At 40.3% G+C, this 26,785-nt stretch overlaps 1 protein-coding gene across 1 annotated transcript; it reads right to left on the bottom strand.

Annotated features, from left to right (window-relative positions):
- Positions 1–2,213: 2,213 nt before the first annotated feature.
- LOC118882723 (pyridoxal phosphate phosphatase PHOSPHO2-like) lies at positions 2,214–2,938 on the bottom strand. Its single transcript, XM_036828927.1, is given in 2 exon segments — positions 2,214–2,911; positions 2,914–2,938. Coding segments are annotated over 2 exon segments (723 nt in total).
- Positions 2,939–26,785: the final 23,847 nt, after the last annotated feature.

Here is a 26,785-nt window from a genome sequence, read left to right as displayed (position 1 = left end):
TATTGTGAATAGTGCTGCTATGAACACTGGGGTGCATGTATCTTTTTGAATTAGAGTTTTCATCTTTTCCAGATATATGCCCAGGAGTGGGATTGGTGGCTCATGTGGTAACTCTATTTTTAGTTTTTTAAGGAACCTCCATACTGTTCTCCATAGTGGCTGCACCAATTTACATTCCCACCAAGTGTAGGAGGGTTCCCTTTTCTTCACACTCTCTAAATCATTTATTATTTGTAGACTATTTAATTATGGCCATTCTGATCAGTGTGAGGTGATACCTCATTGTACTTTTGATTTGCATTTCTCTAATAATTAGCGATGTAGAGCATCTTTTCATGTGCCTGTTGGCCATCTGCATATCTTCTTTGGAGAAATGTCTATTTAGGTCTTCTGCCCATTTTTTGATAGGGTTTGTTTGTTTTTATTTTGATATTGAGCTGTATGAGCTGTTTGTATATTTTAGAAATTAAGCCCTTGTCAGTCACATCGCTTGCAAGTATTTTCTCCCAGTGTGTAGGTTGTCTTTTCATTTTGTTTACAGTTTCCTTTGCTGTGCAAAAACTTCTAAGTTTGATTAGGCCCCATTTGTTTATTTCTGCTTTCATTTCTTTTGCCTTGGGAGATTAATCTAAGAAAATATTGCTACAATTTATGTCAGAGAATGTTTTGCCTATGTTCTCTTCTAGGAGTTTTATGGTGTCAGGTCTTATATTTAAGTCTTTAAGCCATTTTGAGTTTATTTTTGTGTACGGTGTGAGGGTGTGTTCTAATTTCATTGATTTACATGTGGCTGTCCAGCCTTCCCAACACCACTTGCTGAAGAGACTGTCTTTTCTTCATTGTAAATTCTTGCCTCGTTTGTTAAAGATTAACTGACAGTAGGTGTGTGGATTTACTTCTGGGCTCTCTATTCTGTTCTATTGATCCATATGTCTATTTTTGTGCTAATAGCTATTGTTTTGGTGGTAAGTTAGGCTGTTTATTTGGGATTTTTCCTGTTTTTTGAGGAAGGCCTGAATTGCTATGAACTTCCCTCTTAGAACTGCTTTTGCTGCATCCCATAGATTTTGTATGGTTGTGCTATTGTCATATGTCTTGAGGATTTTTTAATTTCCTCTTTGATTTCATCACTGACCCACTGGTTTTTAGTAGCATGTTGTTTAGTCTTCATGAAATCATTTTTTCTCATTTCTCTTTCTGTGGTTGATTTCTAGTTTCATGCTGTGTGGTCAGAAAAGAGGCTTGAAATGATTTCTATCCTCTTAGATTTTTTGAGGCTTGTTTTGTATCCTTGTATGTGGTCTATCCTAGAGAACATTCTGTGTGCACTTGAAAAAAACGTGTATTCTGGGTTTGGGGGGTTTTTTTTGACGTAGTGCCCTGTAGATATCAATTGTCTAACTGTTATATTGTGTCATTTAGGATCTCTGTTGCCTTATTGATTTTCTGCCTGAAAGATCTGTCCATTGATGTCACTGGGGTGTTAAAGTCTTCTACTATTATTGTATTCCCATCAATTTCTCCCTTTATGCCTGTTAGTATTTGCTTTATGTATTTAGGTGCTCCTATATCGGGTGCATATATTAGCAAGTTGATATCTTCTTCTTGTATTGATCCTTTTATCATTATACAGTGTCCTTCTTTATCTTTCTGTATGGCTTTTGTTTTGAAGTCTATTTTGTCTGATATGAGTATTGCTACCCCCACTTTCTTGTCATTTCCATTTGCATGAAATATCTTTTTCCATCCCCTCACTTTCAATCTGTAAGTGTTTTTCACCCTAAAGTGGGTCTCCTTTAGGCAGCATATTGTAGGTTCTTGTTTTATTATCCAATCTCCCAGTCTATGTCTTTTGATTACAGCATTTAGTCCATTGACATTAAAGTAATTATCTACAAGTATGTACTTATTGCCTTTTGAAATCTGTTTTCCAGTTGATTTTGTATTTCTTCTTTGTTCCTTTCTTTTCTTTTTCCTTTTGTGGTTTGATGGTTTTCTTCTGTATTATGCTTGAGTTCCTTTCTTTCTGGTTTTATGAATCTATTGTATGTTTTTGATTTGTGGTTACCCTGATTTTCAAGTATGTTAATCCATAACTATATCTACTTCCTTTACACTGGTAGTCATATAAGCTCAAACACATTCTAAAAGATCTACAATTTCTTAGTCCTCTTCCCCACATTTTGTGATTTTTTTTTTCAATTGTTGGCATATTACTCCTTTTTTAGAAATTGTAAATGAGAAATTATTTCAACACCTGAAGACCAAGATACAACAGAAGACTCTATAGGCTCAAGATTTTGAGACATCCTAGAAAGAGTTTTCTGTAAAGTATATCCTTTCTGTGGCATGGCAACATCATTCTTCTTTAAGAAGGTTACTGGACAGACATCATTTCTGCCATCACCTATGTAAACAATTTGTGTATAATTCACTCCTCGTTGTAACTGTTTACCTACAAATTCTACCAAAACTACATTTTTGCAATGACTTTGGGGGCACCTAGTGCAAGAATGAGCATGATAATTTTCCACAGTGAGATGACCATTGCTATAAAAAGCTGCTGGATTTGTAAAGACTTTATCAAGCATGTCATGAAAATTGGTAGCTTCTAAAACCCAATCTACGAAGACTGAATTTGAATCTGAAATAATGATCCAGTCAAATTTATCCTTGTACTTTCTTATAAAGTTTAAAAGTTCCACCACCCCTGGAGTGAAAGGCATTGATATCATTGTTCTTTTCATTTCATCTTCCCTTACACCTTCATCTCCCAAATACTTAAAGACTCTGCCCATAAATTCTGTCCACAATCCTTTTTCATAAGAATCTTGTAGTTCAATAGGAAGCTTTTTCTCTGGAGCACATTGTACAATCCAGGTGTCACTATTATCATCTATGATTATACTGCCAAGTCAAAAACCAACAAAATTTTCATGGCTCCAGAAACAGATTTGGGTTACCCCAATTTAGTATTTCCAAGACAATTAATCTTACTTCAGCATGGAGCTTCAGTTTAACAGTCATGACTATCTTCAGTTTTAAACACCAGCCAGTTCCTAACCAACATTACTCCTACTCTATACGCAGGGGGGAAAGTTTTCTGGTTCCAAGCAAAGGAATGGAGACTTCTTAACTCCAGCATTATTACAGTGGATCATCTGATAGAAAACCTGCTGGGTACATCCTGGAACCAGAGACAGGGACCTGGTCGATTGTCGTTCCCAGGGAGGCGCACGTTGGATACTGACGGGAGCACCAGGCCGGACCCGGCCGGGTCCCCAGGGCTCGTCACTGACCCAGGCCAGAGATCCGCAGCCGTTCTGGCCTCGGTGTCGCTCCCAAGGACTCTGTCCTCTGGCTTCCTCCAGGCGCCTGCAGGTGAGGGCCACCCCACTCACATGCTGGGCCACATTTTGTGATTTTGATATCCTATTTTACATCTTCATGTTTATCCTTTTGCTGTTCATTGTAGCTATAATCACTTTCACAGAATTTTTTTGATTATTTTTTAACCTGTGTACTGACCTATTTAAGTGATCTTCGATCCTTTTATATATTTGCCTTTCCTATTGTAATTTTCCCTTTCCTATAGATTCTTGCTTCTTTTCTATTTAGAGAAGACCTTTCAATATTTCTTTTAGGGTAGGTCTAGCATTGCTGTATTCCTTTAGTTTTCACTTGTCTGGGACATTCTTTCTCTCTCCTTCTATTCTAAATGATAATCTTGCTGGGTAGAGTACTCTAGGTTGCAGGTTTTTCCCTTTCAGAACTTTGAATATATCTTGCCACTCCCTTCCGGCCTGCAAAGTTTCTGTAAAGAAATCAACTGATAACCTAAAGGAGATACCCTTGTAACTGACTCATTGTTTTTCTCTTGCTGCCTTTAGAATCCTCTCTTTATCTTCAACTTTTGCCATTTTCATTATGATATGTCTTGGAGTAGGTCCGTTTAGGTTCATCTTGTTTGGGACCCTCTATGCTTCCTATACTTGAATATCTGTTTCCTTCTTTAGGTTTGGGAAGTTTTCAGCCATAATTTCTTCAAATACATTTTTGATCCCCATTTCTCTTTCTTCTCCTTCTGGGATTCCATTATGTGTAGATTGGCACACTTTATTATCCCATAGATCTTGTATGTTGCTTTCATTTTTTTTTTTATTTGTCTTTCCGTCTGCTGGTCTGATTGGGTGATTTCCATTATTCTATCTTCCAGATCATTTATTTGTTCTTCTGCATTATTCAGTTTGATATTTATGGTCTTTAGCTTGATTTTCATCTCAGCAGTTGAGTTGTTGAATTTTGACTGGCTTCTCTTTATAGTTTCTAGTTCCTTGTTACAGTAATCTGCATTTCTATCAATAGTCTTTCTTGATTCCTTCAGCATTTTTATTACCTCCTTTTTAAACTTGGGGTCTTGTAGACTGGAGAGGTCTGCTTCATTGTTTGTTCTTCACAGGACTTCTCTTGTTCTTTTAATTGGGAGTAGTTATTCTGCTTTTTTCATTTTACTTATATTTCTTTGACTCTATGAATTTAGGAGAAAGTTATATACTGTGGTCTTAAAGGGCTGTTTTTATATGGTAGTGTCCCTGTGTAGCCTGCATGAGTCCAATATTTTTGGTGTGAGGACTGTTTTTGGTATGGATGCCTGCCACATCTTTCCTCAGGGTGTGCTGGCTGTTATCGCCTTGATAGGGGGTGGGATTGGTGTTGTGGTGACCACAGCCTGCACTAGATGTTGGGCGGGGCCTCCTCTTTGCTCCGTGGTTGTCACAGCCCTGTCAGGGGCAGCGTCTGCTCCCCAATTGTTGGAGTAGAAGCCACCAGATCTGGTTCTAAGCTGTGTTATGAGGTAGCTGGGACTGGAGCTTACCCGCTGGGAAAGAAGCAACTGCATGTTCTTCCCCAGGAGCTGTCCACTGGGACATGTGACTCTGTGATGTTGTCTGCCACCTGGTGTGCACGCCCACAAAGTTTGCTTCTGCTTGTGCCTGGACCCACCTCTGCTATGGGAGCACCAATAATCAGCTCAGGCATTCCTCAGGCAAGCATGCACACTCATAAAGCTACAGACACGAAGACCTGCCACAGCCATGCCCCCACACTCACTGTGGGAGCACTAGTAATCAGCACAGATTTCAGCCCACCTCTGCATGTGCATCCACAAAGTTCGCAAGACCTGCGGCAGCCATATCCACGCCCCGGTGTGAGCACGCTGATGATGTGGCTATGGTGGACCCACACCCCTCCCTTCTCATGTTGACAATGGGGATCCTATGGAGGACCCACACTCAGTCCTGCATGCACTCCCAGTTACAGCCCGGGCCACAATCCAGGCACTTCGGACTGTCTCCATGCAGCCAAACTGAGTCCTCTCCCTAGGCCTGTCCACTGAAGCCCACGTTTCAGCACTTAGTTGCTGCACACACCAGCAGGCACACATCTCAGGCTGGGAAGTGTGGCAACATGGCCGGGGACAGATGTGCTGGTCTCACGGAGATCTTTCTTGCAACTTCTGTTGTATGAGATCTTCTGCAAGCTTTCAGTATGTATTCTGTGAGAATTGTTCCACATGTAGATGTATTTTTGATATATCTGTGGGAGGAGGTGAGCAGCTCCATATCCCTCTACTCCACCATCTTGATCTCTCCCTCAAGAATTTTTTTTAACATCAGATTTTAGAAAACAAGAAAAAGTTGGAGAGAGGGAATATAGAGATAGACACAGACAGATAGGGATAGAGACAGAGAGGAGACAGAGATAGAGATGTCCATTTCTAGTCATTGCCAGTGAGAAGTAGTCTCATTTCTCACATTTTCATGTGATCATGCTTTGTACTGATTTATTTCTTTTTCTTTCTCTTTGAGTTTAGGTTGATTCTCAATGGTTGGATATAGAGTCACTAAGATTCTTTCTACATTTTTCTCAGTGTGTAATTATTACAACTCGAGGACTTGGAATCTGTCCAAGATTCCAACCCATTTAAGCAGCCTTGCCCCATCTACATGCCCCACACTATACACCAATCTCTTCTACTCTCTTTTCAGACCTAGATGTCCTGATCCAAAGCACAGATTATATTTTTTATATAATTATTTTCCATTTCGGAAAAAAGAAACCCTGAAACTTACAGAAGAATTGAAAATACAAAGAACCTTTTCTTTGAATGATTTTAGAGTAAGTTGCTGACCTGATGCTCTTTCACCCCAGAAAACTTTTATACATGTTTCCTACCAACACGTTCTCTCACATAACCATAATCAGGACATTAACATTGATACATTACTACGATCTAATCCTCAGAACCCCCTTCAAGTTCCACCAGTTGTCCCAATAATGTCCTTTAGATCAGAAAGATACAGTTCAGAATCATACATGGCATTTAGTTTTCATGTCTCACCTATCTCCTTCAGTCTGGAATAGCTATTCAGTCTTTCTTTCACACTTATGACCTCAACATTTGTGACGATCACAGGCCAGTTATTTAGCAAATGTCCCTCCATTTGGTTTTTTCTGTTGCTTTTCATGAAGCAGGTTATGCATCTTTCACAGGAATATCGCAGAAGTGATGTTGTGTTCTTCTCATTGCATCTTATCAGGTAGAACACAATTTTGATTTGTCTCATTAATGATGTTTACTTTGATTACTTGATTGAGTTGGTATCTGCTAGGATTCTCCACTGAAGTTACTCTTTCTCCCTTTGTAATTAATAAATTGCTAAATACACTGATATTGAAAAGCAGTCAAAGGAAGAAAAAAAAGGAAAGAGATTAATCAGTAGTAAGTAGGTGAATTAGAACAGTACCCTGAAATCCAAAGCAAAAGATATTTTGAAACTAAGAATACAATCAATCATGTGAACTGTTACAAAATAAAAGACCTAAAGAATAGCTACTGCGTTTTGCAACTATAAGGTCAGTAGTAACAATGGCCAGCCAGTTTCAGTAGAGTGGATGTAGTAGCTTGAGGAGTGAGAGGGAGCAGATCAAGAGGACATGGGGTAGGGTGACCTTAGTCTCTAGCCCAAGTCAAGAGGAAAGATGAGGATGGATGGAGTTAGAACAAAGGAACTATGGGAGTTTATACTTGATGGCTTCTATTTTCTCCATGAAGATGTGTCAACTGTTGATGGAAATAGGGCAGGGATGAGGTAGAGGTTTTGGAAAGATAATCAAGGTGTCAAAAGCCAACCATGGAGGCTGATAGAGGGAGCTTCCTAGGAAACTAGGCTGCACGTTTGCTCTAAAAAGAACTTTTAATTTTGGTCATTCGCCTTAGGTCTCCAAGCCCTCTAAGCAAAGTTTCCCAATTGGAATTTTATTGCCTATTGCTGAATTCTCAGCATTCTATATCTTGAACCTCAGATGAAAAGATGGAGGAAAGAAATGAATTACAACCACAGCCACTGGGAAGATGGTGAGGAGAGAATCATGTAAGAGGTAATTTACTTTAAATAGGCCCTCTAGTATTAAACCAACTTCTAGCTTTAGGAAGCACCATGTTAGCCGCATCTCCACTGATCACAGATGCTTTAGGGCCTTACTGACTTCTCTGGTTATTCTTGCCCCTTTGTCACTGTCCAAACTCACCTCAGGCCAGAGCTGACCTCAGAGAGATAGCTGAACCAGGAGTTTGCACTCTCTTCAAGTTCCCATGTGCTGTACATCTCTGGGTGCTGATTTCTCAGCTGTTGATCTTACCCCCGTTGTGCAAGAAGGAATTGTGCCCCTGGAGACTCTATAGTGTTTCCTGTATTCAACTTTAAATATCTCTTCTTTTTGGTTGAATCATAATCTGATGTCAACACATAATGAAAAGCTATAAACTATTGGTAGCCAGAGAAAATCCTCACAAACTTTAAATCCACTAACATTTCTTCCTCCCACCCTACTTCCGTATTTACATACAACATACATAACTGCATACACACATACATACATATGTGCGTGTATGCATGTTGCATCATTTCTCCCAGAACTGGTAATGGATTTGTGCTGTTTCTGTCATACTGAACAATCTGATTACCAACCTTGTATATTTGTAAGCAGTTAACTAACCAGGAATTAGAGCAGGATTAACTAGTGTAATTAATAATTAATATATTATATAGTCTTAAACTAGCTACTCCTGTGCTCTAAACATCTGAGTTCCTGGCCATAGTATCTGAGCACATTCAGCCCTATTAAGGCCAACTTCCCTTGTGGTCTTCAAGTGGTGTCTGAAAATGCTTATTAAACCTTGTCCTGATAGAAATATTTCTATATCCAGTGTCATGATGGGAACTTCTTGGTACATATTTGCATACATTGGACACCTTTGGCCACCCATAGATTCTGGGACATGGCTATCACTCCCAGCAACACTGGACATTGTGAGAGCCAAAGATCCTTTATTTGTGGCAGAAACCAAAAACCTCTATAGGACAACAACAGGCCAGAGAATGAGCTTTGGAACATAGCAATTTATACATATATCACCAGAGCAGGCCACAGACATAATCTATGGGAACCTTCAGGTCTCCAGCCTTTCATAAGACAAGCAGCAAGTCAAGTTTTACATGAGAAATATTCAGTTTTAAAATGTTGATAGGAGACGCTATTCTGAATACTGAGCACCCCACAGAAATACTATGTGCAGAGGTACCCACAGTTTGCCAGCCAGCAGGGCTCTGTCTGAAAGTTTTCTCTTAGCTGTGTAGCACTCTGGGAATTAAAGTCCATTGGCCATAAAACTTGCTCCTGTCACAGGCAACCGCAACTGTCACTAATTAGTAATGGTTTGTAGCTTCCAGACACAAGTATCCAAATACACAATCAGCCCAGTTTCCCCATCTGGTTCTGGAAAATGCAATACTATGACCTTCTATGGTGATAAGAGAAGGCAATCGCACATACATACACACGCACAAACACACACACACACACTTCCTTTGAAGGAGGAAGACACATTTTTCCACATCAGTAAAATCTACTGAAGGCTTTACTCCAGTTTTATGACAATCAAACCCTAAGAAAATATTAGCTAAAGCAGAAATTTCAGAAGAATAGAGAAAAGCTACTATTCTCATTATAAACACCAGTACATTCTAGCTTTGGCCATCTCAGTGAGTCTAGATCATGATGTCATATAGAGGAGTCATTTAGAGAAATTTAAAGAAAGAGAGAATATCTGCTCCCAATATGTATTTCTTAACCACACTTATCTCCTCCAAGACCACACCCCTACACTTCTCATATACCCCATTTCACCTTCTTACATTCACTGCCCTACACAGAGCTATCACTGGGAGCTAGTATACTGGCATGGTTCCCCAGGTCCTGCATTTTGGAAGGATTCATAGCCACAACAGAAAGAGGTAGAAATGAAGAACTAGTGTCTGGTGGCTAAGATCTCAGCATGCAAAAATAACCCCTCTATGTCCTTCAACCTTAAGAAGACCTATTCCTGGACCCTCTGGCACCTACCAAATGCTTTCCTTGATCCTCTTGTACTTGTTGATCAAGAATGACCTTTGTGGGACTTCCCTGGGTGGCGCAGTGGTTAAGAATCCACCTGCCAATGCAGGGGACATGGGTTCAATCCCTGGTCCGGGAAGATCCCACATGACGCAGAGCAACTAAGCCCATGTGCCGCAACTACTGAGCCTGCGCTCTAGAGCCCGCAAGCCACAACTACTGAGCCCGCGTGCCACAACTACTGAAGCCCGTGCGTCTAGAGCCCACACTCCCCAACAAGAGAAGCCACCACAATGAGAAGTCCGTGCACCACAACAAAGAGTAGCCCCCACTCGCCGTAACTAAAGAAAGCCCGCGCGCAGCAACAAAGACCCAAAGCAGCCAAAAATAAATAAATAAATTTTAAAAGAAAGAAAGAAAGGAGGGAGGGAGGAGGAAGGTAGGAGGAAGGAACGAAGGAAGGAGGAAGAAGAAAGAAAGAGGAAAGGAGGAAGGAAGGAAGAAGGAAGGAGGAAAGAAGAAAGAAAGAAAAAGGAAGGAAAGGAAGGAAGGAAGGAAGGAAGGAAGAAAAAGAAAGAAAGAATGATCTTTGTGTTTATTTTAACCAAATTTTATCTGCATGAAAATATGAGGGTAATGGGAACAAATTTTGCTTTGTCCCAGGCTCCACACCTCCTAAACATGAACATCCTTCTCTTCCCTGTGTCCTTCCAACCTCCCCTTTGTAGCACTGACAGCTGGGCTCTCTCAAATGTGCCTCCAACACAGTACCTTCTTCCACATTTTTGTTCTATTCAGGCTCTCAAAAGATTGGATGATACCACTCACACTGGGAAGGGCAACCTACTTTACTGAGTCCGCCAAGCCAAATGCTAATCTCATCTGGAACACCCTCACAGACATACCTAGAAATAATGTTCCATCAGATCTCTGAGCATCCCCTGATCCAGTCAAGTCAACACATAAAACTAGCTATCATATCATACAATGAAATACTACTCAGCAACAAAATAAACTATTGATACACTCAAAAACATGAATGGATCAAAATTATTTTGCTGAATGAAAGAAGCCAGACAAAAAGAGTATGTATTGTATAATTCTATTTATATAGAACTGTAGAAAATGCAAAGTATTCTATAGTGACAGAGAGCACAGCAATAGTTGCTGAGAGATGGTGGGGATGGGGGAGTGAGAGAGATGAATAAGTTCTAGGAATATAATGTGACTATAGGTAGCAATACTGTATTGTATATTTGAAGTTGCTAAAATTTTTTAAGTTCTCACCAAAGAAAATATTATAATTACTCAAGTGATGGATATGTTAACTAACCTCATTGTGGTAATCATTTCACAATATATGTATATATGTATATCAAAGCATCACATTGTGTATCTTAAACTTGCACAGCGTTATATGTCAATTATATCTCCATAAAGCTGGGGAAAAAAGTATTGAGAGAAAATAACTGTCAATTTAGAAGATTTCTATCCAGCTAAATTATTATTAAAAATGAAGGTCAAGGGAATTCCCTGGCACGCCAGTGGTTCAGACTTGGTGCTTCCACTGCAGGGGGCACGGATGTGATCCCTGGTCGGGGAACTAAGATCCCGCATGCTGTGCAGCGCGGTCAGAAAAAAAAAAGAAAAATGAAGATCAAATAAAATGTTTTAGACTAAGATTAAGAAAAAGATTTTGGTGAAAGAATGACTAAAGTGTGTCCTTCAATAGAAGGAAATCAAACTCGAGGGAAATGAATGTGTTGCAAGAAACAATGGTGAGCAAAGAAACTGGCAAATGCATCAGTAATTCTAAATAAGCGTTGATTGAAATAGAGTAAAAATTCAAAACAATGACTAATATTGGACTGTTTACAAATGATAGAATTAAAATACTAGGTAACAATAACATGGAAACTAGGAAGGCAAAGGCCATTAGTACACCATTCTAAATTCCATATACTATTCAGGAGGATCACAAGATGTTGATTAATTTTAGACGTTATTAAGTTAAGCATATTAAAATTTAAAGGCAACTACCAAAGGAATAAGCAGGCAGAAGCAAAGTCAGTTTTGCACAGAAGCAAAACAAAGAAAGCGTTTGCTAAAAAGGTTAAATAGTTATTATCTGTATTTCACATAGCATACCTATATGCTCTTAATATAATGTTATATCTATTATTGAGCTTCATAACTACAAGGATTCTCTCCAGAAACAGAACCACTAGAACATGTAACGGATTCCACAGTCTTAAGACTAAATCCATTAGAGGCAATGAGGCAGTATAAGTGCAAAATTAGGAGCTGGACCTCCTGAGTATAAATTCCAGCTCTGTCATTGATTAACTGAATGATCTTGAGCCAGTTAGTTAATCTCTGATTGTCTCAGCCTTACCTATAATGCTATTATACTTTAAGTGTTGCAATCAATTATTGATCTATTTCATAAGTGAAGTGCTCAATAAGGTATCTGGTACATAGTAAGCATTCAATAAATGGTGGTTTCTATTATTTCTGCATCTCTGTCTTTCTCAGAATATGTTGATAACTTATGAAAACAAGGCTGGATCAGCTGGTGAGTGGTTAAGTGTTGGCTTGCCCAAGACCAATCCCCCGCTTATTCTGGCCTCCTAGAAGAAATCTAGCTCCTGCCATTCCATGGATGCTAGCTATGGCCTACTGTTTAAGACAATCAGTCCTGGTCAACCCCAACCTTGGACCCCACACAAAATATGCCAAGGGAAAGGCTGGCATCAAAGAAGCAGATGTGGTGAATCCTTCCCCTAGTTTGCCCTGGTATATAGATCAAACTGCAAGATGTGGAACTCGGCTTCCTGACTCCACAGGGAGAGCCTGGCTCTCCCTCCACTACTAACACTGAGCTGGCAAGATAAGGTTGGAGCCAGGGTTCTGCCATGTCATAGTACTATTATATCCACACCACTGACTTTGTCAAAGGAGGGGCCAGTGCTTCCCTGTCCAAGCAGTTTTTAAGGCTGACAGCCCCCAGGCTCATCTGGCCCTGCTGGATCTCGATGTGCCACCCTGGAATGCAATGGACAGTGGCGGACCTGCACAGAGCTGCTGCTCCAGCTCGGAAAGTTTTCCCCAGTAACACTGCTCCAGCAAGCTTTGTGTGCATACTGCTTGGCCATCTGTCCTTGTCTACATGACAATCAGCTAATCAGACGTAAGATACAGCAACAGGTATTGAACTTCAGTTGACCCTTGAACAACACGGGTTTGTACAGCACAGGTCCACTTGTACACGGATTTTTTTCAATAGTAAATATTACGATCTGTTGGGTGAATCCTAGGATGGAGAAGCGTGTATACAGAGGAAACACAGACACGGAAGGCCCACTATAAATTATACTAGGATTTTTGACTGTTCAGAGGGTCGGTGTCCCTAACCCCCACGTTGTTCGAGGCCCAACTGTACATGGATCCTATTCTACTGGCTCTACCTGACCTCTCCTGACACACTCCTGATCCACAGCCCTTGTGATCTCTTCAGGGATCAGCCCTGATGTCTTCTTTGTTCTACCTTCTCTTAAGCATGAAGTCTTTAACCACTTTTCCCTCATCTATTCTGCAGCTGCCTAGTCTGTCCTACATCTACTGCTTCCTTTCCCTGGCCAATTTCACTGGGTAACTTTACACCACAATTGAGATTAAGGTCTCATTTAGTATTGAGCAACGAAACTGTGCTCCTGCTTTCTTGTTGGGGAGATTAGGATGCAGTGGTCAAGGTGGGTAAAGAGACTGAAGTCCCTAGAAGGACTTCCTAACAACGCTGACCTTGGATTGGTTACTGTGTGATCCTTACACAGCTGTTTAATAGGTAAAGCATCATGGAAAGCAGGGAAAGATCAACTTCAACCTGCCAGTCTCTAAGTACCCACTATGTCTAGATGGTAAACTAATTACTGAGAGATCAATAAATACAAAGTGGTAATTGGAAACAATGAAATGGGAAATTGTTAGAAATGCAAGACTCATGTCTGCAACAACCTGTATGATTTAAATAACAGGCTAATCAACCTTTTTTTTAAAACCCTGGATGGCAAAGATTTATTTTTTTAATCAAGAGATCAAATGTATATAGCAGATTGGGGCCTTTTTCTAATGCAGATCAAAGAAATATCAGCGATCATTGCACAGATGTGGGTTTCACTCCTCTGCTTTCCACCTCCATCTTTCATTCATTCAACAAATACGTGACAGGCACTAGACTGAGTTACTCATATACAGGGGTGGAAACTCTGGGATACTGTTTGAATCTCTGTGTGATTCCATATAAGAAACAGCAAACAATATCTGTATCACTGCAAGAGAACCTTGGTCTGGAAATAGTGACTTCAGAGAAGGATTCAGCATAAGGCATGTCTAAGGGGGTTTCATTAGTGAGGTAGCAGAAGATGCCAAGGTGCAGTGGTCTCAGCCTGAGGCCGCTCAGGGCTGTGGACCCAAAGGCAGAGTTACAGCAGGGCTCTGCTACAGAACTGCCTGGAAGGTCACCTCTCTTCCCACTCGAACCTGAGGGCAAAGAAACCTAGTGGCTATTTCTTCAACTTAAACAAACCTTTGACCTGAAGGCGAGGGGGGCTCTCTTCACGCCCAAACAAAATCTGTCTGTCAGCTTTCAGGGAAACAAATACAAAAACCAAACATGCTTTTAAAAATCAACTAACTCATATCCCGAGAAAGATCTCACCTTGATTCCTTTGAGGTCTCATCTATTTAACTCCCCGACCCACTCTATGCTCCTTATTAATTATCAAAACTTACTTATGCACTGGTTATTTAGATAGTCTGCTAAGTTCTTATGGAAACAAGCAAACGCATTTTTTTTAATTTGCCAAAATCTGTTGTTCCCTTTCCCTCAGAAGCATGGAGAGTAAGTTCTTGTGGTTTCTTAGATGGATGACAGATTTTGATCTAATTAATCCAGAGCCCTGTGTGTAGAAATGACTGTAAAGCAAACATGTCTATTAACAAAAAGCAGTGATTACTGGTTGGCACTGGGCCAGTAACTCTACATACGCAATGAATGGATGCCTACAACTGTCTCTCTGCCATATGGGTTCTGCTGTAGCAATGAATTTGATCCAATGCAAGGTTAAGAGATGTCAAATTTAACTGGGGTTTAATTGATACTGGTAAGCGGTTCTAAATAAAGAAACAGTGTGTGCACTATCAGAAACAGGCAAGATGGCAGGTTCTAGCCTCCCAGTTTGCTGGCAACTCAGTTACAGCCAGACATTCAAATTACTTTTCAAACTCAACTTTTTCAAATGTAACTTTTTTTTGGAAGTTGGGTTAATGGTTTATTAGCAGTTTACTGAAGCAGAACACTCTGTCATTAATCAGGCTGTGGTTACTTCTCTCTTCACCACCAAGTTATTGAGTATACAAACCATGTAGAAAACTCAAATTCAACATGTCCAACATGAGCTCATTATCTTCCCTAAACTCACTCTTGCATCTGCATTTCCTGTTCAGATAATGGCCCCTCTGATTACCAAAGTGAAAGATCTCAAAGTCATCTTGACTCCTCCAACTTTCTCATCCCCAACATCCAATAAGCCACCGAGTTCCATCAATTCAACTTCTAAATGGCTCTCACATGTATTTACTTCTCTCCCACAGCCAGCTGCTAAGCCCTCCTCGTCTCTCACCTGCTTTACAACAGCCTCCCAGCTAGAATGCCTGCCTCTTTCCTCCCAACTGCTGGACACCTTCCTGCTAAAAACCCCCTGATAGCTTGTTTTCTGTATCTCCCAAGACAGAATTCAGACTTTGCTCCAGCCACACTGGATTCCTTATCCTTCCCCAGGCACATGCATGCATCTTTGTCTGCACTGTTCCCTCTGCTTAAAATACCCTCACCTTCTGCCCTAAATTTTTACCTGAAAATTAAGAGGGAAAAGCTCAAATCTTACTTTTCTGAGCCTTTCCCACCCTCAAGCAGAACTCATCTCCTCTTTCTCTGCTCCCACAGATCTTTGTTCATAACTTTATTAAAGCACTGAACTGATGCATTAGAGCTGTGTTTATGTCTATCTGTCCACCTCAGTTATGAGTCCCTATGATTCCTACCCATCTCAGTTATGGAAAATCATGCCATTTATCTTGATACAGGCGTAACACAGTGTTGGGCCTGACTCTCTGGGGAGAGTGAAGAACACACAGAAGAGCATATTCAAGCCACGTGGATAGTCTTACTGAACCCACATTAACAACAACAGTACCCATCACCTCACCCATAATGTAACAGGAGATAGCTCTTCTGCCGCAGATGGACTCAAGTTCAATTAGGTGTGTCTCTTACCAATTAGCAATGACAACAACGAATGTTTATTGAACACTACATTTTGCAAAACACTTTACAATCATTGTTTCATTTATTATTCAGAATAGTCCTATAGGGTAAGGATTTTTCTCTGCTTTTTTTCTCTTGGATTTGGCACTTATTGAATAAACCATAAATTGTCAATGAATGAATAACAAACTCACTATATTATTACACTGATTTTACTGATAAAGTAACCGAGAAGTAGAGAAGTTAAATAACTTATCCAGCTTTATAGAATGAATTATGTCCCTCTAAAATCCATATATTGAAGCCCTAACATCCACTATGACTGAATTTGGAGATAGGGCTTTTAATAGGTTAATTAAGGTAAATGACATCATAAGAGTCCTGTAGGATTGGTGGCCTTAAAAGAAGAGGAAGAGAGCGATCTCTCCCCCTCTCTCTCCATGCACATGTACAAGGAAGGGCCATGTGAGGACATAGCAATAAGGCAGCTGTCTACAAGCCAGGAAGAGGATCCTCACCAAAACCCAACCATTGTTGGCACCCTGATCTCAGATTTCCATCCTCCAGAATGGTGAGAAAATAAATTTCTGCTGCTTAAGCCATCCAGTTCATGGTATTTTGTTATGAAAGTTCAAACTGACTAACATATCAAGTTACTTAGGGCAATTAGAATATGGAAGAATCAAGATTTGAACCTAGATTAACAGATCCAGAACCTTTCCTCGGTTGCCTTGTAGTACTTACCAAACTATGTGTTGTGATCCTTTAGTGGGTCCTGAATTCAATCTAATGGTTCACAATCAGCATTTTTTTAGGAAATTGAATGGGCAAGTATAGACTAGAATAGAACTGAATAGAGACTACCAGAGTATATCACATGTAGAAAGGATGCTTTATTTTATAAAGCATTTGTTCCAAGAGAGTGTGGGGAAGTGTGCAGGGGTTTAAGAACCGCAATGTAAAACATAATTCTTACTGTGAGTTATAGTCAAAAACATTTTTAAAAACATTGTGGGTTTCTTCTACTCTGCCTCACAAATAGCTCATTCTTCCTACCTCTAGTCAGTCCTTTTCTGATGTAAGTAAAGGCCAGCACCACAGGTGAACCCCAATATTCATTTTCTTTATACAGTTTCTTAGTCACAGCTCATCCCAGCATGACACGGTTTGTCACTTAAGCTCTACAAATCACATATGTGTGCGGCCCTACTCATTTTGTGCCATGATTTTTCCTTACAACAGAGCATGGAAGTGGGACCACAAGCTTGACTGTTCATCCTTACTCCCTGTTTCCTATGACCCTTACCTCACTCATCTCAGGGATAATCCATTATACGCGCACACTAAATGTACATAAAATAAATTCAATTAATTGCTCCAATCAAGTATGTGATATCCACTGGAGAGTTTTCATGGTAGGCATCAGTGACCCACCTGTGAAAGCCAGGAGATTACTAGCAGGAAATTCAGTCCCTAAAGAGTCCAGACTCAGTTACAGGGACATAAAGCAGGCACTAGCTCTGTTTCTGGAAAATTTGGGTCTTCAAGCCTAGAATCACACCATCAATGGATTTTTTTTAATGCTGAGACAGTGTAAACATTCATAATTTTCTTTCTGGCTCTCTCTTGATTTCGGCATGGTAGTCAGGCCCCTTCACTGTAATGGGAGGAGGGTCTGGGATGTTCACCCTAGTGGGACAGGCTTGGTAGTGCAGGTTATAGTCAACTCAGGGACCATATCTGAGTATGGGCCAAATGGGTAGCTATCACCACAAAATGATCTGTGTGGATCCTGAGCATCGAGGCCAGACATGCTCCAGAAAGACAGGTATAGCATGTGCTGTCCATTGGTCAGCACCATTCACTGCTCTAAAGTGCACCTGTCTGACTGTGGAATAGCAGGAAGCCCTGTGTTCTGGGGTCGGCCCCAGCATGCTTGGCTTATTGCCTCTCCAATGTGCAGCTGACTCCATAAAGGGAGCCTCACACTGCGAGTATGTGTCCCAGTGGCAGAGGCCAAGCAGTTCTCCACCAAGGAGTCCCCTCTACCAATTTCTGGAGATAGTGCTTCTTCCTCTGGGTGGATATGGGTCCCTCATGTGGGGGTGGGGAGTAGAAAAGGTGGGTTCAGCTCTCCCCCGACCCCTTGTTTCAGCAGCATCCTTTTCCAAGTTCCTATACCTTCTATGACCCAGCTCAGAACCTAACACAGGTTGGAGTTAGGGAAGAGAGTCTCTGGTCTATCTTATTATAATGTAAAATGCATTTGTTGCTTTTTTTTCTGACTGCCCAGCATCTACTCCATCATAATTTAGTAACAGATCCCAATTTCTGACAATCTACTCTCCTCTTGTGGTATATTATGTCTATTAACCAAGCAGCCCCATCATCCCCAGCCAAGGGGACAGACATGGGACCCTAACTGGCCAATCAGATACTTCCTTCCTAGAATTTGAATTGTGAGAATAACAGTGAAACAGTTAAAATTCCATTATTACTGAGGCAGCCCTTCATTCTGATAAGGCAGTTGGGTAGTTGTTTCTATCCAGAAATACTGGAGCTGCATGTTTCCTGTCTGATCCAAACCTGGTTCTCTGATCTCATGCGCAACTTGCACATCTTTCTATAAATACCTCTTTTGCTTCAATTAGCTAGCATCAGTTTCTATTGCTTATAACCAAAAATTCCTAACAGTTTCATGTACTAAGGACAAAGATTAGGCTTGGGGTTTGGGGGTTGGGAGATGGAGGGTGGGGAGAGTAATAAACCTACAAGTGGCAGAGAACCAAGCCCAATCAAGAGACTAGGAGCCAAGACTCCATAGGATTTATTTCTAAATCCTTACATACCTTAGTACCTGCTTTATACATAGGTGTACTCAAAACATACCTATTGAATTGCATTGTAGATAACATTTACAATAAAGTGGGTATAGCTAGGAGAGAGGGATACATGGTGGTGAACCTGTATTGTGAATAGTATAAATTTTGAAGGAAAGAAATTGCTCTCAAAAAAAGTTACCGTTACCGCCTAGCCTCTCTCACTCTCCTTCTATCTCTCTCCTACTCACATTCCCCCCCTTTCCCACATCAAATAATTTCAAAGCCTCATCTTGGCCCTCTCATTTGTTAGGGCAGAAAATGCAGTGTCTGTTACACCATGGAGTAAAGCATTGAAGCAATGTAAAATAAAACCAATGTAAAATAAAGACTTTTCAAAGAATTCCTAAATTCTGATCCTTTCTGATATTCCCCTGACTCCAGTTAATAAAAATAGCTACAGTTAATAAAAACATTCTATCCACTCTTTTCAATGCTGCCTATTATTCTCGAATGCTCAAAGCCCCAGGCTCCCAGCCAGGTCAAAAGGTTTCACAAAACATCCACGAATTATTTCGAAGCAGTGAGACTCCCACAGCATGTCTCCCCGGAAGCTGTAAGGCAAGAAAATCCATCCTCTCTTTCTGATCGAAAGTCAGAATTCACTGGAGGAGATATAAAGAAACCACCAGATAAAGGTTTATTCTCATTTTTCACCTTCAACCTGTAATCCCGGGTGTGCTCCTCACCTAAGTATAGGAGCATTCTCTACCAGGAGAAGAACCCCAACATACCTTCTATGACAAGGTATTTTCAGCTTCTTTTTATAACAACTACAAATTTGGTTTAAAAAAAACAACAACAACAATTCCATTCTCCAGTATGCTGGAGAGCACTACTAGTTTTCTCTCCCAAGCACTGAAGGGAGAAAATGCTCCCACCTTAGCCCTTTCGTCGTCTTTCTCAACTTTAGCAGGTTCAAGTTGAGCCTGCTGAATAGGAGCCTCTGTTCACTCTCCTGTCAAACCAAACCTGTGTGTACAACCCTTTGGCTTTGCTGGAGGCTGTCATAATAGTGTGGTCCCTACATCACACACAGCATGTACAGCGTGAGCCAGCCACCTTTGATTCCTTATCCAACCCCTGTTTTCTTCTTCAGGTGTGGATTGGTCTTTAGAGTGAGACCCCCCTAAACCCCAAACTCCTGGAGCTGCTCATTTATATAATCCACCCTTGTTTGGTCCCAACCCTTATTTGCTCAGCATTACATTCCCTGCTGACATTGCCAACAGCAAAAAGGCTTTGAAAGTCAAAAGGTAATAGGTTCCAGGGAGAGCCACAGGGACATGCAAATAACTCTGCTTTAATATTCACATTTTTTCAAATCAATTTTTTGGTAAACAGAATCTACCCTCCCATAATTCCCAAAACCCTAAATTACTAGTTTATCTCCTCCTTTTACTAGGCTGCCTTCAACAAGTGTGTGATAGTTTTGTCAGAATCAAGTGTCCAGAATCTATTTGCTTTGTGGATTCTTCAAATTATCCCTCATCCTGGTCTGGAGAATCTCAAAAGTTGGAGGAGATAGTGGGGTATTTTTTTTGCTTTGTTTCTACTGCATAATCCTAGTATATGACAATAAAAAAGCAATTTTAAGCCAATTGCATATTATAAGTACCACTTCCTGAGCCCATAACATTTCACATTCATTCATTAAGAGACGTTCCTTGAGCACCTATTTTCTGCCAGGCTTTGTACTAGGCACAACACAGGAAACAGTAAAGTAGATGATGGATTTTTACATTTTAGCACTTTGAATGTGCCACTGGCCATCTTCACCTTGTGAAACAATCTCCTTAATTAGCATAAAGTCTTTTTTGTAGAGATTGCTTTGCTGTCCTATTTCTAGGTAAAATTAGAACTTCCGTTAGAGCCTGCATTTCCACTTAGGCTTCTATCAGACTTGGGCTTTTAAAAATTATGATATTTTATTGCAGCAAATTGAGTCCTCAGGCCAGATCCTTCTACAGCAATTACAATTACAACAAAAAGTCTATTATAACAGAAAATATTCCAAAGTCCTGTTGATGGCATATAGAGGGAGTGTTCAGTTGACTTCTAAATGTCTTCCCACTGGCAGTGACTAGGAGCCACATTAGCTGGTGGATCTCTGTGGCAGATTTTGTCGCCATTGTCCCCTCTCCTCACCATTGCAATGTGCAGGGTTCTCTTCCTGGAGAGATTTTTACTGTAACTAACATCCTCTATAACCCCTGTCCAATTTCTTCCTCAGGGTGATCTAAGACATCAGGGAGCTGAAAATTAGCTCCTTTTAACCAAAAATAAAGGAGGAAAATAGTTCTCAACTCTTCAAATACAGCCTAGTCTCCTTCACTGGGTGATCAGAATGCTGCTAAGTCAGGCCCTAACCCAACTTTCCCATCTCATCTTCCTTAATGGAGAATTCTGGTCAACTGCTCAGCTCAGTACCGTCCAAAAGGGCCCTATGCTTTCTCATCATGAGTCCTTCGCTCAAAACATCCTCACCACATAGAATATCCCTCAAAATTCTAACTATTCTTTAATATTTAATTCAAAAACCACCCCCTTAAAAAAGTCCTCCCTTAACTTCCCCAGACTGACGTCATCATACTCACCTTTTCACAAATTACAATAATTACACAACTGAAAGACACTGAGGGTCTGAGTTAGAACAATGGTAGCAGGAATGCACAAAAGAGAATAGATTCAAAGTCCATAATGGTGATCAAATGATCAGGGCTAGATGGCTGATGGTGGATGTAATTATGGCTGCTTCTTGCCAGAAATCTGTTTGGGAATGAGGCTGAGGCCATGGACAGAACCTGAAGGTTTTTCCTTACAATTCCTACTAAGGTACAATATTTAGAATCTGAGGCAGAAATGACAACTGTTCTGACCTAATGGGAAAATTCGCAAGATTTTGTATTTTCCCAAAGGAAGTAGGAAGTAAGAAACATCTTCATAGCACAGAGATCTGCTGCTGTCTCTAATTACAATAATCTCTCATTCTGAAATTACTTTTTTTTCCTCCTCACTGGTTCTTTTATCACAGACACCCAATTTGACATCAAAGAAACTGACGTCACCTCTGCCTTTTCCATTACTTGAAGTATGGGAAAGGGAGGATACCGTTCATGCCCTTGAGCCATACATGGGCATGTTCTCAGTCTGTCTGGACTGAATAAATATTGCTACAATCACTGTTTTTACAATATGCTAAAGATATATTACCAAAATAAAGCTTGCTCTTCCACAGAGAAAGTGAGCCGAAGGCATTGTATTCCATCTTACGGTGAAATGCAGATTTCTCATTGAAAGACTAATCTTCAGTTTCAAAAGACTGACAAAATGGTGCTTAAGAAGAATTATAGTTGGTTAAATATAAAGCTGCTAAAAACATCAAGGACGAGATATTCTTTAAGTATCCAAGCGTATTCAGTCTGCTTATGATTTAAACAAAATTTTTTTCCAGCAGATCTTGTCCCAGTATTTTCTTCTGAGATCAGCAAACAAAAAATCGGTTAAGTATGCTGACCCAGAGCCTTCTTTACCTAAATGGTCTTATTTCTCCATAATTGTGTCTATAAGAGATTGCTTCATAGTGGGCAAGATTGGCCCCCCTCCCTTGGCCTTGACATCTCACTAGCAGAATTGAGGGCCACTGGTAAAAACTCCTCTCCCCTGGCCTGGACCCACTTACAGCAGAACTGAAGGGAGTCCTGGTGTGACATTCATGCTCACGTTCACTCAACATCTCCTCTCAGACCACTGCTCACGGACAGAGACCAGTTTAAAGAGACTCTGCTTAAAACTAATTATCCATCCCTTCCTTAGAATACTTAGGGACCAATTCAGTGCCTTTCATCCCTGTCAACCTACCCAGCCTCATATAGTTTTCTCTATCCCCCAGTCTATCCCATCTCCTTTCCCTTCACCACCCTCCAAACCCTTCCCCTGGGTCCTCTGGAACTCATGGTCTGTCAAGAGTAAAAACAGCTTCTACTCAACTTCTCTGAATATACTAAGTTCTCAATCCAACTGAAATCTCAAGTAGATCTTCAAGGCACTGCTTCTGCTGCAGCTCTCCCAAGTGGTGGAGTTTGTTCTCTGATAACCATTTGTCCTGAAGGAGGTTGGTCAGTCTCTTCATTTCTCATTGCCACTTCCAGACCAGTATTCTGATTCTGCCCTACAAACTTAGCTATACCACCCATACTCTTCCTTGCAATGATATACTTTACTCTCTGCCAACTACTCTCATTAAATGAAAGGATTTTGTCTCTTACTCACTGTCTTTCGCTCCACTTCTATTTCCATAATAATTTTGGTGGATTCAATGGCCACACAGATCTGTCGCATCCTTGATCTTTTCACCTGCCATTGACATTATCCTGTACCCCACCTCAGCTACTTACTTCCATAATCAAACCCTCTCTCTTTTCATCACCAATAATTTCACTCCTTCAAATTTTCAGTTTCAAGTATTCCTCTAATTATAAACCATGATCTTCTCAGCTTTTCTTTTACCTCAACTCCAACAATGCTTTGGCTCCCCCAGAATATCCAAATCATTGGTCTTACCACTCTTGTACTGCCTGTCCATCAGATTCTCACTTTCCCCCTTCCCCAGCTTAAATTCCACTTCTATAACCACTCCCTCATATACACTCTCAACTCTCCTGCTCATCTCTCCCACCGTGTACTCAGCTGATAAAACTGTAGTCCTGGTTAAATTCAGCTACTCTGTGCCTACACCCAAACCAACACTAAATGCTAGAGAAAAACACTCAATCCTTCTGACTAATCCCATTTTAAAATCATGACCACAAACTTCAGCTACGTCCTCAACAGTAACCAGGAATTCCAACATATTGTCCCGGCCAATTCATCCTCCTGCCCTCTAAGACAAGTATATCTCTCACACTCTTTGCTCAGAACTCCAACATTTCCAATACATTCCTCTCTCAAGTGACAATATCATTTCTTATTTTATAAATTAAAAAGGAACAGGCAGAAGAGAACTTTCTCATCCTGCAAACCAAATCTGGCCATCCTATCTGCTGCTGTGCCCACACTTTGGTTGTCCTCCTATCATGGTGACCGAGCTGTGTGTCCTTTCTGAGGCCACCCCCTCCTCTTAGGAGGTGGACCAATCTCCCCTTGCCTGCTCAAGGACTTTGGCACAGCAACAATCTCATCTCCTGAATAAGCATTTTGAGTTTACTACCAGATCACACGTATCAGCGAACAAAATTGTAATATTCTCCTTTTGAAAAAAAAAAAGCCTTCCGTTGACCCCGCATCTTCCTCCTCTTCCTGTTAACTCTCCTCTCCACTTCTTGGCTCCCATTCACAACAAAACTATTCAAGTGTCCATGCTCTCTGTATCCAATTTCTCACTCCCATTCTTTCTTGAACCCCTTCCATTCAGGTTAAGTCCCCTGAATGTTAAGCATCTTACTAAAACTGCTCCTTTCAGGGTCTCTAAAGACCTTCTGAATTGCCAAATTTAAGTCTTTTCTTAGTCATCATCTAATTTGGCTTTTCAGCATCATTTGATAACTTCTCTCTCCCTCTTTCTTGGAACACTTTGTTTTCTTGGACTTGGAATATCAGATGTTTCTGGTTTTCTTCTTACCTCACAGTTACTTCCAATCTCATTTACTGGATTCTTCACTCCATCCAAGACTCAGTCCTCAGACCTCTTCTCTCTCAACTCTCATATCTTAATCCTTCCATTGTTTTTGATACTGCCTATGTGTTGATGGCCCCAAATTCATATCTCCGTCCCTTAACTTCTCCCATAAACTTCATATACGTATATCCAACTCCCTACATGACATTTCCACTTGGATGTCCAACAAGAATCTCTGCAGATATACTGCAAAACAATCAAAGATTGTTGGGTCACAGGGTAGTTCTATTTTTACTTTTTTAAGGAAGCTCCATACTGTTCTCCATAGTGGCTGTACCAATTTACAGTCCCACCAGCAGTGTAGGAGGGTTCCTTTTTCTCCACACCCTCTCCAGCATTTATTGTTTGTAGATTTTTTGATGATGGCCATTCTGACTGGTGTGAGGTGATACCTTGATTTGCATTTCTCTAATAATTAATGGTGTTGAGCATCTTTTCATGTGCGTTTTGGCCATCTGTATGTCTTCTTTGGAACAATGTTTGTTTAGATCTTCGGCCCATTTTTTTTATTGGATTATTTGTTTTTTTGGAAATTGAGCTGCATGAGCTGTCTGTATATTTTGGAGATTAATCCCTCGTCAGTTGCTTCGTTTGCAAATATTTTCTCACATTCTGAGGGTTATCTTTTTGTTTTGTTTATGGTTTCCTTTGCTGTGCAAAAGCTTTTAATTAGATCCCATTTATTTTTGTTTTTATTTTCATTACTCTAGGAGGTGGATCAAAAAAGATCTTGCTGCAATTTATGTCAGAGTGTTCTGCCTATGTTTCCTCTAAGAGTTTTATAGTGTCCCAGCAATCCCATTCCTGGGCATATACCCAGAGAAAACCATAATTCGAAAAGATACATGCACCCCAATGTTCACTGCAGCACTATGTACAATAGCCAGGACATGGAAGCAACCTAAATGTCCATCAACAGAGAAATGGATAAAGAAGACGTGGTACATATATACAATGGAATATTACTCAGCCATAAAAAAGAACAAAATAATGCCATCTGCAGCAACATGGATGGACCTAGAGATTGTCATACTGAGTGAAGTAAGTTAGACACAGAAAGACAAATATCATATTATACCGCTCATATGTGGAATCTAAAAAAAAAGGCAGGGGATACAAATGAACTTATTTACAAAACAGAAGTAGAATCACAGATGCAGAAAACAAACTTATGGTTACCAGGGGATAAGTGGGGAGGAGGGATAAATTGGGAGATTGGGATTGACAAATACACATTACTAAAATAGATAACTAATAGGATCCTTAACAGGATCCTGCTGTATAGCACAGGGAACTCTACTCAATACTCTGTAATGGCCTATATGTGAAAAGAATCTTACACAAAAAGAGTGGATAAAAGTATATGTAAAACTGAATCACTTTGCTGTACACCTGAAACTAACACAACATTGTAAATCAACTACTCCAATAAAAATTTTAAAAAAAAGAAAAAAATCAAAGAATCCCCAGCCATCAATGACCAATAACCATGAGAAGGTGGTTAACTTCACTAGTAATCAGATTGTGGCAAACACAAAGCACAATGCATTTTTCCCATCACATCATTATTACCAGTTGGTTGTGCTGCTATGAATATTCATGTGCATGTCATCAGTGCACGTGCACACACACTTCTATTGGGAACTGTGGGGTCATAGGGCCGGCAGAAGTTCATCTTGAGAAAATGCCAAACATTTCCAAAGCCTTTATATATTCTCAGCAGTGTTTACAATTCCCTATTTTTAACATCCTTGTCACCACTACCAGTCATATTAACTTTCATCATTTTGCTGTGTGTTTAGTGTTATGATGTCATGTTTTTGATTTGCATTTTCTTGATTAGTGATGAGGTTGAACACTTTTACCATTATTGGTCATGCAAACTAAACTATAATATTTAGGGATGCAAGCTTAGCTAAGTAGTTAAATTATAAAGAAAACCAATGAAAGGATTACCATAAAAAATTACCATAAAAATTGAGGGAAATGGAAGATAAAACACTAGGAGACACGCAGAAGGTAAGGGGCTTTCTGAATGCTGGCAATACTGTCTTTTTGCTCTGCACAGTAGTTTACACAATGTTCACTCTGTGATAAGACATTGGGCTATAAAGTCTTGTTTTGTATACCTCTCTATATTTATTTTATTTTATAGTAAACATTTCAAATGGAAGGTTAAGTAAACAAAATGAGTATTATCTGAGTACCAAGTGCTAGGCTGTATGACAAATACCGGAAATTCAAAGATTAATGAGGAAGGTTCTTTGCCTCAGGTTACTGTGAATCACACAATGAATTGGTGGCGGCATGAATTGTTCCTGGAGTACTGAGAACCTGTGAAAGATGCCAAGGAGAGGGAGGATTTGTGATGGGCCTTGAAATGTAAGTGGGACTGAATAAGCAAAGAAAAGGAAGAGGCACCGTGGACACCTTTTGATTTGTAAC

The sequence above is a fragment of the Balaenoptera musculus genome, chromosome 1 (assembly GCF_009873245.2).
Source record: "Balaenoptera musculus isolate JJ_BM4_2016_0621 chromosome 1, mBalMus1.pri.v3, whole genome shotgun sequence".
NCBI classification, from domain to species: domain Eukaryota; kingdom Metazoa; phylum Chordata; class Mammalia; order Artiodactyla; family Balaenopteridae; genus Balaenoptera; species Balaenoptera musculus.
The sequence above is the reverse complement of the archived record's forward strand: the minus strand, read 5'-3'. Positions and strand labels throughout refer to the sequence as shown.